A 14,651-nucleotide genomic window follows, 5' to 3' on the forward strand; every position below is an offset into this window, starting at 1 on the left:
TATTTCAACAGCTTTGTGTATTTATATACAACCTCATCCTATTACAGCAATTTTTGGCTTACCAATGACGGAGCATAGTTATTTATCCTCCTCAGCTCATCGGATGATTGTTTGTGCTACATTAATAGCTGGAAGATCTATTCTGTTAAATTGGAAAGTGATTAACCCTCCTACTATTCTTCAATGGTTTTCCCAAACTGTATCATGCTTAAGTTTAGAAAAAATCATAAGTGTCACTTTTGACCCTTCGGTTAAATATGAAGCAACTTGGAGACCATTTATTCAACACTTTCATATGATGTAATGTGACCTTTCCGAATTCCTTTTATTAACCTTAAATATATGGATAGAGGATCAGAACTAATGACATTAATGATTCTATCTGATGTAATATAATATCCCAGCTTTGTTTAGTTTAGTATACATTTTTTTTCCTTTTTTTCGATTTTGGGTTTTTTTTTCTTTTGATATTTTTTCACTTTTTTCAAATCATGTTTAATTACATTTAGAGTTTGGGAAGCTTAGTATACTTATGTTATTTCTAGTTTATTTTCACATATGCAATTATCAATGATGTAATCCCAATCTCTTTACACTATTACTGTTGTTATGTATATGAATTTGAAAATTAATAAAAAGATTGAAAAAGAAAGAAGAAAGGAGTTGCAAGAGTGAGAACTTGAAGAACCAATTCTATAATTTTTACCTATTGTGGCACAAGGTTTTCTCCCAATTGTCAAGCAGCAACCTTCACTTATGGAGAATGTTTCTAAAGAGTGATAGTGAAAATTTATTTCAGTAAATCCCCAATAATTTGAAAACAACACCTTTTGCCAACAGCTGACTTATCAGGTGGGGATAAAGATTGGAATTCGGTATAGCTCAAACTCAGTTGGTAACAAATTCTTACTCTAGTTGAACAGCAACGGTGATGGCAAAGGCCCCTTGTTTCCACAGATGCTGCTCAAGCTGCTAAGTTCCTCCAGCAGTTTATTTCTTGTTTCAGATTATATCACCTGCATTGTCATGCAATATACAAAAATGCTGGAGGAATTCAGTGAGTCAGGCAAGATCTATGGAGGGAAACAAACAGTTAAGGCCCTTCCATCAGTCTCTTGTACCCTTCTTGCTCTTGGCATAGATGATGAAATGGAAATGTAATAAGTACTTTACCAGATCTATGCCAGAAAGCAAGAGGGGGGAAAGTTGAAACGAAATGTGGAGTAAGGTGAGAGGGGGCACATTTGCTTGGAATGTGCTGTGAAGAGTGGTGTTGGAAGCAGATGAAATAATGGTTTTATGAAGCACTTAAAATGGGTACATGAACATGCAGGAAATGGAAGGACATTGATCACGTACGGACAGATAGGTTTAGTTTAATCTGATATCATGTTCAGCACAGTCATCTTGGGCTTAAAGGATTATTCCTGTGCTTTATTGTTCTGCTCTATGTTCATGAATAATGGTGGTTAATAACTGTCCAAGCTTCACAAGTGGAGAACACCATTTTAACTTGGGATCTCAAAAATAACATTACAGAAGACTGAGACAAAATTGCTAAGCTCATAGCCCATTTTGATGTTTCCTACAACGATCCTTAAAGATAGACCATAGGCAACTTCTTTCTAACTAAGTTATTACAGGGATAAGTAATGGATAACAATATTTAATTTTATAAGACATTAGATTGAAAGTGATTGCTGAACACAGAATTAGCAAATGCCATTTTCACCATGCTTGAAAACAGGTTATCTATATTTAGAAAGCAGTTGATGTGAAAAATCTATCTCCTGCATTAATAATCTGGGATGATATAATGGTTTTAGTAATGAATCTGCTGGGCAAATCAAGCAGTAACACCCACAAAGAGTTTTTACACAACACCATGTGATTACATAATACACGGCTAGTTATCTGGACCTATTCTAGAGGTATGTAGTGTATACAGGTAAATACATCCGGTATATATATCTTGCATCAATTCCATTACGTAAATGAAAGTAACATCTTTGATGCCGCATAATTTTTAACCTCTCACAACATTCAATACTCACTGTAAGGACTGCAATTTAATGCTTTTAATAATAGTAAATACCTTAATTGTTGATACAAAGGCAGCAGTGAGGTATGAACAAAGACGAGGTGGAAGTGTTAATTTACTGAAGTCTTTCTCATCACGAAGAGAAATGACAATTGCCTGCTGACACAATAATTGCAAGTTGGCAATCCTGTGCTCCACACGAACAACATACAAGGCAGGTCCAGAAGACAGGAACAAGCGAGAGTCACGATGACCCCAACAGATGGCTGTAATAGGACGCTAAAAAGTAAAAAGGCATATTACTGCTGAGCAATACAGCCCATTCAAAAAATATGATGCAAGTACATTACACAGCTTCTCATTTACTTTATATAGTATGTGCAGACAACCAATATAATCAAATGATCTTGGAACAGCCTCAGGCACACAAGTTAAGCTTCACTAATTATCTATTTATTACCTTTTAATGACGCAAGACATGCAACAAAATGTTTATCTGCAAGTAAAAGACTGGGGCGGATTATTAGTATTGGGACTGTGGTTTATTATCTCTGGATAGACCACCAGACCTTGCTGAATCAGGATGTAGAGTAGGAGGAAGGGAGATTGGGGTTGTTGAAGTTTGATGATTGTAAAGAGGTGAATGAATGCAACATAACTAATTTTTCAAACTAGAATTTTCCAGTATTGTTTTAGTCACAGTATGGACATTGAGACTCAAAGTTACGGAGAAGTGATGTGGGTTTACAGCTGGGATGAATAATAAAGTCAGAAATTAAATGAAATTTAAAGTTATGTTCTTGGATATTTTGCCTTAACCAATGCCAAGACAGCGTTTCTTAAGATTTTCAGTTTCATTATTTGCCCGATATGCAATTATAGAATCAAAGTCATACAGAAAGAGGACTCTCAGCCCACTATATCCAACCATTATTCTTATCAATACAAATCTCATTTACACACATTTGATCCATTGTCTCCCAGCCTTGATGATTTAAGTACTTGTCTAAATACCTTCCAGCTCATCACTCCATCCATCCTCCCCTTCACCTGGTCTCACCAAACACTTGCCAGCTTATGCTCCTCTATGTCATGGTTGATAAAAGGTATGTCATGGTGCTACTTTCAGTGATCTATGGAGCAGTACCCTGACGTCCATCTGTTCATAAACATTTCTTTGACTCTACCATTTACTGTTAATGTCCTATATCGCTGGCCTTCTCAAATGCATCACCTTGCAAATGTCACATTAAATACCATTTGGCATTAGTCTGCTCAACTTTCCAGCTGATCAATACCATGCTGTAGCCTTAGACTTTCCTCCTCACTGTCTGCAATATCACAAATCCCAGACACACACATGAATCTTTGGTAATTATCTCCTTTGTTTGATAACCTGATCTTATATACCAAGTCACTACTAAAATGATTAAAAAATAGTTTTTAGAAAACTTTGCAAGCACATAATCTGACTTCTTTAATGGTCAAAAGAACCTTAGGTTTCCTGAAACCATAATACTTCTATCAAAGCTGCTAGATTAGCAGGTTGATGATTCTTTTGCTGAGACCTATCTAATAATATATCAACAGTGCTAAATAATCAGTAAAATGCAATGTACACTAATAAACATTCATCTGAGTTAAGAAACAACAAGGGTAAAAGGATGTTGACAGCAGTTATTTTACAGACCTCCCAACAGTGGCTGGGAGGTGGATCTCAGATTACAACAGGAAATATAAAAGGTGTGACAAAAGGGCAATGTTATGGTAGTTATGGGAGATTTTAACTTGCAGGTCAAATGGGAAAATCAGGTTGGTAATGGATCCCAAGAGAGTGAGTTTGTTGAATGCCCAAGAGATAGCTGTTTAGAGCAGTTTGTCATTGAGCCTACTAGGGGATCAGCTGTACTGGATCAGGTATTATGGAATAAGCCGGAGGCAATTAGGGATCTTAAAGTAAAAGAACTTTTGGAACCAGCAATCACAATATGGTTGAGTTCAACTTGAAATTTGATAGGGAGAAAGTAAAGTCTGACATAGCAGCATTTCAGTGGAGTAAAGGAAATTACAGTGGTATGAGAGAGGAGTTGGTCAAAGTAAACTGGAAGGAGCTACTGGCAGGGATATTAGCTGAGTAGCAATGATGTGCGTTCTTGGTGAAAATGAGGAAGGTGCAGGACATATTTATTCCAAAAATGAAGAAATACTCTAATGGTAAAATAGTACAATCACGCCTGACAAAGGAAGTCTAAGTTATTGTAAAAGCGAAAGAAATGGCATACAACAAAGCAAAAATTAGTAGGAAGGTAGAGGATTGAGTAGTTTTTTTAAAAATTTACAGAGAGCAAGAAAATATCACTGGAAGGGAAAAGATGAAATATGAAATCAAGCTAGCAAATAATATCAAAGTGGATAGTAAAAGCTTTTTCATGTAAAAAATAATAATGGGGGGCAGAAGATGGCTGATGAACTAAATGAGTATTTTGCATCAGTCTTCACTGTGGAAGACACTAAGCAGTATGCCTGTTGCTGTAGTGTGTGAAGGAAGAGAAATAGGTGCAGTTACTATTACAAGAGAGAAGGTGCTCAAAAAGCTGAAAGACCTAAAGGTACGTAAGTCACCTGGACCAGATGAACTGTACCCCAGGGTTCTGAGAGGTAGCATTAGAAATGATCTTTCAAAAATAACTGGACTCTGGCAAATGTCACTCCACTCTTTAAGAAAGGAAGAAGGCAGCAGTAAGGAAATTATAGACCAGTTACCCTGACCTTGGTGGTTGGGAAGATGTTAGAATCAATTGTTAAGGATGAGGTGATGGAGTACTTGGTGACAGAGGACAAGATAGTACAAAGTTAGCATGGTTTCCTTCAGGGAAAATTCTGCCTGAGGAACTTGTTGGAATTCTTTGAGGAGAGTATAAGTAGGATAGATAAAGGGGATGTAGTGGATATTGCATAGTTGGACTTTCAGAAGGCCTTTGACAAGGTGCCACACATAAGGCTGCTTATCAAGTTAATAGTCCTTGGCATTACAGGAAAGTTATTGGCATGGTTAGGGATTGCCTTATTGATGGGAAGCAGCGAGTGGGAATAAAAGAATCCTTTTCTAGTAGACTGTCAGTGACTAGTGGTGTTCCGCAGGGGTCGGTGTTGGGACCACATCTTTTTATGATGTATATAAATGATTTAGATGATGGAATAGATAGTTTTGTTGCCAAGTTTGCAGATGATATGAAGATTGGTGAAGGGCAGGTATGGTTGAGGAAACAGGTAGGGTGCAGAAGGACTTGGACAGATTAGGAGAATGGGCAAGAAAGTGGCAAATGAAATACAATGTTGGAAAATTCATAGTCATGCACTTAGGTAGTAGACATAAATTTGTGGACAGTTTCTAAACGGGTAGAAAATCCAAAAATCTGAGATTCAAAGGGACTTGGGTGTCCTTGGGCAAAACACCCTAAAGGTTAACTCGCAGGTTGAGTCAGTGGTGAGGAAGGCAAATTTCAAGCAGTCTAGGATACAAGAGTAAAGATGTGATGCTGAGGCTTTATAAGGCATTGGTGATGCCTCACCTTGAGTATTGTGAACAGTTTTGGGCTCATCTTAGAAAAGATGTGCTGGCATTGAGGAGGGTCCAGAGGGGGTTCACAAGGATGATTCTAGGAATGAAAGGGCTATCACACGAGGAACGTTTGATGGCTCTGGGTCTGTACTCGCTGGAATTCAAAAGGATGAGGGGGATCTCATTGGACCTTTCAAATGTTAAAAGGCCTAGACAGAGTAGATGTGGAAAGGATGTTTCCCATGATGGGAAAGTCTAGGACAAGACAGCACAGTCTCAGGATAGAGGAGCACCCTTTCAAAACAGACGTGGAGAAATTTCTCTAGCCAAAGGGTGGTGAATTTGAGGAATATGTTGCCATATGCAGCTGTGGAGGTCAGGTTGTTGGGTACATTTAGGGCAGAGATTGAGAGGTTCTTCAAAGGACACGGCATCAAAGGTTACAGGGTGAAGGCCGAGAACTAGGGTTGAGGAGGAGAGGGAAAAGGAGGGGTCAGCTATGATTGAATGGCAGAGCAGAATCAATGGGTCAGATGGCCTAATTCTGTTCCTATATCTTATGGTCTTATGGAAATGATTAGGATAAAACCAAGTGACTGCATTGTCTTTGCCATTTTGCATCCGCAGATTCAGATTCTGCCTGAACAGCATCCTTAAGGAAATCCTGACCTTTCACATTAAACATCTGTCATTTACAGAACTTTACTCCTTCAGCCAGAAGACAGCAGATTAATGTTTTATGATGCTTGTCCTTATTGCACAAAGTTACCAGCCGTATTTATAAGAGATTCTGTAGATGCTGGAAATCCAGAACTACAATACACAAAATGCTGGAGAAACTCAGTAGGTCATGCAGTATCCACATTGACATTTCATGAGGCCAAAACGTTGACAGTTTATTCATTTCCATTGAATAAACTATTCACTTTCACACCTCCTAAGTTTCTCCAACATTTTGTGTGTAGCCATATTTACACAGATCAGTTATTTAATTACTGTTCTTCATTACAAATAGGAAAAAAGTATAACTTTCCATATTTACAAAAAAACTCACAAGTAGAGATTTAAATATCTTTGCCTGATACATTATATCTGCCTCTTTACCTCTCTCCCAGCCCGAAGGTTAACACACACACTTTGTGGATGAAGCAGTGATTTACAGTGCCATAAAAAGTATTCAACCACTCCCTTGGAAGTTTTCATGTTTTATTGTTTTACAACATTGCATCATAGTGAATTTAATTTGGCTCTTTTGACACTGATCATCCAAAAGGCACTTTTGTATCAAAGTGAAAACACATTTCTACAAATTGACCTAAATTTACAACAATTATTATACACAAAATATTTGAGTGCATACTCACCCCTTCAAGTCAGTATTTAGTAGATGCACCTTTGGTAACAATTACAGCCTTGAGTCTGTGTGGATAGATCTCTATCAACTTTGAACACTTGGATACAGCAATTTTCCCCCATTGTTTTTTTTATCCACAAAATTACTCAAGCTGTCAGATTGCATGGGGAGTGAACAGCCCTTTTCAAATCAAGCTACAAATTCTCAATTGGATTGAGGTCTAGACTCTTACTTGGCCCCTCCAGCACATTATGTCTATTGTTTTTAAGCCATTCCTGTGTAGGCTCATTGTCTTGCTGGAAAGCAAATTTTCTCCCAAGTCACAGTTCTCTTGCAGACTGTATCAAGTTTTCCTCCAGGATTTCCCTGTACTTTGCTACATTCATTTTACCGTCTACCTTCACAAACCTTCCAGGGCCTGCTGCAGTGCAGGATCCCCACAGCATGATGCAGCCACCACCATGCTTCATGGTAGGCATGGTGAGTTTCTGATAGTGTGTGGTGTTTAGTCTGATGGTCAGAAAAGCTCAGTTTTGGTTTCAGACCATGGAACTTTCTTCCAGCTGACTTCAGCCTCTCCTACATGCCCTCTGGCAAATTCTAGCCAAGATTTCATGAGATTTCTTCACTAGTGGTTTCTCTTTGCCACTCTCCCATAAAGCTGTGATTGGTGAAGCACCCAGGCAACAGTTGTGTGCAGTCTCTCCCATCTCAGCCACTGAAATTTGTAACTCTTCCAGAGTTCTCATAGGTCTCTTGGTGGCCTCCTTCACTTGTTCCTTTCTTGCACGGTCACTCAGTTTTTGATGTTGGCCTGCTCCAGTTAGAATTACAGCTGTATCCTTTCCATTTCTTGATGGATTGACTTAACTGTAACACCATGGGATATTCAGTGTCTTTGAGATTTTATTGCATAAATCTCCTGGCTTCTGCTTTTCAATAACCTTATCGCAGTGTTGCTTGGAGTGTTCTTTTGTCTTCATGGTGTCGTTTTTGCCAGGATATTGACTGACCAGCAGCTGGACCTTCCAGATATGGGTGTAGTTTTACTGCAATCAATTAAAGCACCTTGATTGCACACCAGTGATCTCTATTTAACTGATTTTGTGACTTCCAAAACCAATTGCCTGCACCAGTTAGGATTTGGTCTGTCACATTAAAGGGGGTGAATACTTATGCAATCAATTATTTTTTATTATATGTTGGTAATTAATTTAGTCCACTTTGTAGAGATAGGCACTGTATTTGTACTTCTTTCAGTTCAATGTAAGCATTCACTGGCTAAAATGTCTTTTCAACATGGGGAGACTCAATAGAGACTGTGCAATCACATTACAGAACAGCTACATTCAGTTCTCATACCTCCAACCTTCTGATTTCCAGAGCCAGAATTTAGACCACAAGATATAGGAGCAGAATTAGGCTATTTGGCCCATGGAGTCTGCTCTGCCATTTCATCATGGCTGATCCATTTTTCCCTCACAGCCCCAATCTCCTGCCTTCTCCCTGTATCCCTTTATTTCCAAACCAATCAAGATTCACCACACTCTGGCTAAAGAAATTCCTCCTCATCTCCATTCTTCTCTATTCTGCAGCTGTGATCTCTGGTCCTAGACTCTCCCACTATAGGAAACATCCTCTCCACATCCACTCTATTAAGGCCTTTCAACATTCGGTAGGTTTCAATTGACCCCTCATTGAGATCAGGCAACCTGGCCTATAATTACCTTTCTTTTGCCTCTCTCCCTTCTTGGAGAGACATTTGCAATTTTCCAGTCTTCCAGAACCATTCCAGAATCTAGTGATTCTTGAAAGATCATTACTAATGCCTCTACAATCTCTTCAGCCACTACTTTCAGAACCCTGGGGTGTACACCATCTGGTCCAGGTGACTCATCTACCTTCAGACTTTTTAGTTTCCCAAGAACCTGCTCCCTAATAATGGCACATTCACACACTTCAGACCCAACCTTCTTGAACTTCCAGCAAATTTCTAGAGTCTTCCACAGTGAAGACTGATGCAAAGTACTTTTTCAGTTCATCTGCCATTTCCTTGTCCCTCATTACTATCTCTCCAGCTTCATTTTCCAGCGGCCCGATATCCACTCTCGCCTCTTTTACACTTTATGTAACTGAAGAATTTTTGGTAACCTCTTTATTATTACTGTCTAGCTTACTTTTGTGTTCCACCTTTTCCTTCATAATGACATTTTAGTTACCTTCTGTTGGTTTGTTAAAGCTTCCCAATTCTCTAACCTCACACTGCTTTTTGTTCTATTATATGCCCTCTCTTTGGCTTTGACTTCCTTTGTTAGTCATGGTTGTGTCATTTTGCCTTTAGAAGACTTATCCCTCATTGGGACGTACATATCCTCTGTCTTCTGAATTGCTTCCAGAAATTTCAGCTATTGCTGCTCTGCCAGTGTTCTTTTCCAACAGAGACAAGACACCCCCGCTGTTTATTTGCTTGCCTTTTTGATTTATTTATTTGTTCCAGAAACAAGCGCTCTGGTATTTTATAGGTCATAGGCTATTTTGTAAAGTAAACATAATAATCTGAACTAAATTATTCCTGAGCTATAAAACTGAAAAAAAGTTATGTTTTCATATAGTTAACAATTAATGATGCAAAGACAACAAGTTGTACAGATTTGTATACCTGGGTGGGACTTTCCAGTGTGTAAATATGTTCACCATGGTTATTAAAGAATTTGACAGCAGCATTTTTCACTACTGAAACACTGCCCGGTTCATAAGATTGACTCTGTCTTTCCATGCCTGCGACAGCCAGCAGATCTCCCTGGGTGCTCCACTGTACCACCACATCTAGAATAATGAGCAGACACAAAACTATATTAAGCCAAATACTTACAGACAATACTGCAACAGTCAATGTGGTCTGCAAAAGCAGTATACAAAATTGTAAAAGAATTATTTAATGGACTCAGAAAATGGAAACAAGCTTTTCAGTCCTCTGCGAGCAGTCATCAACCATCCATTTAAACTAAGCATATATAAATATCATTTAAATAAATGTTACCAATTTCTCATCAACTCCCCCAGATTCTACCACTCACCTACACAAGGGGAAATTAACCAAACAACCTGTGCATATTTAGAACTTGGGAAGAGACCCATGCAGACACAAAGTGTGCAATCCCAACTCAGACAGCAGCTGATGTCAGGATTGAATCTAGGTCTCTACTTCTGAGGAGACAACACTATCCATGGAAAGGTTAGGTTTTTTTAATACCATTCCTATGTTGAAAAATAACCCTGAAGTCTGGGTATATATTATAAATACGAGTATACTCATAAGATGGAAAAAAATCAAGCTATTATTATAAAACAAAATCATTGTCAGTCCTGAGATAATGATGTGGATAAGGATTTTCACAGTATCAAAGCTGTTGCAGATGGTTGTTTAAAAATGGCAATGGCTGTACTTCCAAAGGCCATTATTAATATGTGAAATGCCTTGAGGCATCCTGAGAAGACAAAAGGCACCATTTAACAAAGAATGAGAAACTGCAGGAGATACATTAAGAACTGGAGGTGGACATACAGAGTACCTTATGGGATGCTGAGAATGTTATAGATCAGAGTTTCAGTGAGGTTGTCACTTCTTGGGTGCATGCAGCAGGAAGTTAAGTGACTGCCAGGACAGGCAAGGACAATAGACAGGCAGTGCAGAGTCTCCTTTGGTCCATCCTCTCAGTAACAGCTCTACCTCTTCCAATACTGCTGGGCTATCACATTCCTAGACAAAGCAGCAGCAGCCAGATCAGGGGTACCAAGACTGGCCCTGTGGGTCAGCAGGTGAGGGAGACGTCAGGCAGAGTGACAGTGATGGCAGATGGAAGATTCTATAACCATAAAAGAGATACAAGGATGACATGTTGCCTCCTGAGTGCCAGGAGCAGGAGTGCATCAGATCAGCTACAGAACACTCTTGGGGGGGAGGGGTGCAGCTCAAGTTCATTGGTACCAACAATGTGGATAGTAACAGGGATGAGGTTCTGCACAGTGATAATAGGGAGTTAGGAAAGAACTTAAAGAGCAGGACCAAGGATAGTAAACTTTGGATTACCTCTAGAGCCTTAACCTAGCATGGGTAGAAATAGAAAGTTAGTTCAGGTGAATGTGTGGCTGAGGAGCAGGTTACATCTTAACTGAAAATATTGGCACGGAGTCCTACTACTAACCAGGAGAGTTTAAGCTAGATTGACAGAGGGATGGGAATCAAACTATCAGACACAGAATGAAAGGATTGTAGCTAAATTAAAAGTAGCGAGCAGCAATACTGTAAGTAAGGGTTGCCTGGAGCTAGGGGATATAAACAACATGACAGATGGATTGAGAAGTGTTTGATTCAGTGTCAGGAGTATTAAGACCAATGGAATAATAGTGATGAATTTGAAGCATGGAACTATAATGTTGCAGCAATTACAGAGACATCGTTAAGAGACGGTTGCTTAATGTTTTTGGATTTTGATGTTAAGAAATGGGGAGGGAGTTAAAGGGAGTGGGGGATTGCATTACCTAGTCAAGGACAATATCACAGAAGCACTCAGAGGGGAAGAAATGGACAGCTTATTGACTGAGTTGATACAAAAATAAGAAGGATCCCACCACACTGATGGGCTTTTTTCTATAGACTCCTAAATAGCCAAAGGGATGAGGATCAGACATGCAAGCAGCTTGTGGAAAGGTGTAAAAACAACAAGATTGCCGTCTTTGGGGATTCAAATATCCTAAAATAGACTGGGACCTCCTCAGAGCAAGTAGTTTAGACAGGACAGAATTTATTAGGTGTGTTGAAGACAGTTTCTTCAAGCAGTATGTTCCTAGTCAAACCACAGGGAAGATTATTCGACTAGGATCTTCTACTAGAGAATAAGCCAGCCAACAAGAGGTAGTTAATCTCGCCAAGAAAAAGCAGGAAGCATATGCAAGGCTTTGGAAGCTGGAACTGAATATACACTTGAGCCATCAGGGAACTTAAGAAAATACTTAGGAGAGCTGGAAGAGGCCAGTCCTTGGTGAATAGGACCAAGGCATCCTACACATAATCGGGGCAAAAGAATAACTAGGGAGAGGGTAAAACCATTGAAGAGTAGAAGAGGGAACTTGTGCTTAAATCAGAGGATGTGGGCGACATCCTGAATGAGTACTTTACAGCGGTATTTACTGAGAAGGATGTAAAGGATAGTGAGATCAGAGTGAAGCATGCCAAGATGCTGGGGCATTTTGACATTAGGAAGGATAAAGAGCAAACACGAGGAAATCTGCAGATGCTGGAAATTCAAACAATACACACAAAATGCTGGTGGAACACAGCAGGCCAGGCAGCATCTATAAGGAGAAGCACTGTCGACGTTTCGGGCTGAGACCCTTCGCCAGGAAAGATAAAGGTTAGGTTTCTTGAAAAGCATTAAGGTAGATAAGACCTGATGGTTATTGAGGTTATTAAGAGGCAAGAGATGAGATTGCTGGGCCTTGACCAAGATCTTTATATCTTCACTAGACACAGGTGTGGCACGAGAGGTCTAACAGGTAGCTAATGTTACACCTTTGTTCAAGACGAGAAGCAGAGATAATCCTGGAAATTACAAACCGTTGAGTCTCACCATCAGTGGTAGGGAGGCTTTTGGAGAGGATTCTTGGAGATAGGATTTATGAGCATTTGGAGAAGCATAATCTAATTAGGGATGGTCAGAATGACTGTAGAGGACAGGACCTTTCTGACTAATCTGACTGAATTGTGTTGAGGAGGTATCGAAGCTGATTGTGAAAGGTAGAGCAGTAGATGTATACATGGATTTTAGTATCATTCAGCTAAGTTCCATACAGTCGGCTCATCCACAAAAATAAGATGTATGGAATCCATGGTAACTTGGCTGAAGAGATGTAAGACTGGTTTGCACGTAGAAGACAGCAGGTAATGATAAATGGGTCTTATTCTGCATGGAGATCTGTGACTAGTGGTGTTCTGTAGGGATGTGTATTAGGGCCTCTGTTGCTTGTTACAATGAAAATGTTATAGGTGGGCAAGTTTGCAGGTCACACAATTGGTGGCACTGTAAATTCCATAAAAGATTTCAAATGATACAGTGGGATATGGATCAGTTGCAGACTTGGGTGGAGAAATGCCAGGTGGAGTTTAATCCAGGCAAGTGGGAGGTGCTGCACTTTGGGAGATCAAACATAAACGGACTACAGAGTTATAGGCAGGATCCTTAACAGCGCCGATGAACATAGGATCAAGGTACGTGGCTCCTAAAAGTAGCCACACAGGTTGACAGGGCTGTAAACGGGGTGTATGGCATGCATGCCTTCATTAGTTGAAGTATTGAGTTCAAGAGCAAGGAAGTTACAATTTCTAACTCTGGTTAGAGTACATTTAGAGTATTGTGTTCGGGGGTGGAGTTTCAAGATGGCGACGTAAGCATCTGCCTTTTAGGCACTCTTTATTTTTTCAACTATAATCACCCTTTAATTAGATCTTTTCGAACTTAATCATATGAGTTGCTACCTTTGATTGACCCTTTTTTCCTAAAATAATATTTGATCTAATCTTGTCAAACCTAAAATGGCTACAAGTAAGAAATCGGTTAAGGATCCTGTATCCATCGACGCAATTTCTGGTCTTTTGGACACTAAACTGGATGCTAAACTGGCGGGTCTGGAAGGCAGACTAGAAGGTAAATTGGACAGTAAACTGTTAAATTTGGAAAGGAGGATTACTACGAAAATATCCGATCTTGAAGGAGTTGTTAAATCGCTTGAAACTAAGTTTCAGTCGCAGGCGTTAGAGGTTCAACAGCATGGAAATAAGATCACGACTCTTGAACAATCAATTTGTGAAAAAGCACGTATAATTGAAGTGTTAGAGAAGAAGATAGAGTCGACTGCTAAAACTTTAGATCAGTATAAGTTTAAAATTACTGATCTTGAAAATCGTTCTCGCAGACAGAATTTGCGCATCATCGGAATTCCCGAAAAAGTTGAGTCCGGTGATTTAACTGAATTTTTCTCTAAATTACTGTGGGAAATTTTCGGTGGTGAAGGTTTGAAAAATGAACCTGTTATCGACCGCGCTCATAGAGTTGCGAGGTTTTCGTCTGTGTCTGATAAACCACGAGTGGTGATTGTTCGCCTTCATTATCCTCGTGAGAAAGAGCTTCTAATTCGGTTAGCTCGTAAAAAAGGTATGATCTCCTACAAAAACTACTCATTTCGAATTGTTGAGGATTATTCGTATGAAGTAATGAAAGCCAGGATCGCTTTTAAACCAGTGATGGCAGAGATTCATTCGATTGGATTTAAACAAGCTTTAATGTATCCAGCGAAGCTTAGAATTGTGCTGCCCGACAACAGTCTACACTTTTTTAACACTCCTGAAGAAGCGAAGAAATTTGTTGAAGAATATCGATCCTCTAGTGCAACTTGAACTATGAGTTACATTGAAGATTTTTTTTTGGAGAGAGGATGCCATTTCATTTTAAGTTTTAACCCTGGAAGTTGGGTTATAACTTTTTATTTTGGACTATAGGTCTGGGTTTTTTTTTACTACTATTATTATTGCTTATAGATGCTGTTTTAATTTTTATAATATCCTTTTTTATACACGTTTGTATTTTGTAATAATGAATTATTTTTTCAAAGTGTCGTTTCTTCTTCCCATAAGTCTT

The 14,651-nt window shown here is 39.2% G+C and overlaps 1 protein-coding gene across 2 annotated transcripts in view; it reads right to left on the reverse strand.

The window, feature by feature from the left end:
- tulp4a (TUB like protein 4a) overlaps positions 1 to 14,651 on the reverse strand; it is a 187,155-nt gene that overhangs the window by 85,583 nt on the left and 86,921 nt on the right. For both annotated transcript variants that reach the window (XR_009515206.1, XM_059986566.1), the window contains exons 6-7: positions 9,617 to 9,783; positions 2,096 to 2,320 (exon numbers count right to left, since the gene is read on the reverse strand). Coding sequence is in view for 1 of the 2 variants with exons in the window: in XM_059986566.1 (XP_059842549.1) it covers positions 2,096 to 2,320; positions 9,617 to 9,783 (392 nt within the window). In the remaining variant the exon portion in view is untranslated. The remainder of the gene's footprint in view (positions 1 to 2,095; positions 2,321 to 9,616; positions 9,784 to 14,651) is intronic.

The sequence above is a fragment of the Hypanus sabinus genome, chromosome 12 (assembly GCF_030144855.1).
Source record: "Hypanus sabinus isolate sHypSab1 chromosome 12, sHypSab1.hap1, whole genome shotgun sequence".
In the NCBI taxonomy this organism is placed as follows: domain Eukaryota; kingdom Metazoa; phylum Chordata; class Chondrichthyes; order Myliobatiformes; family Dasyatidae; genus Hypanus; species Hypanus sabinus.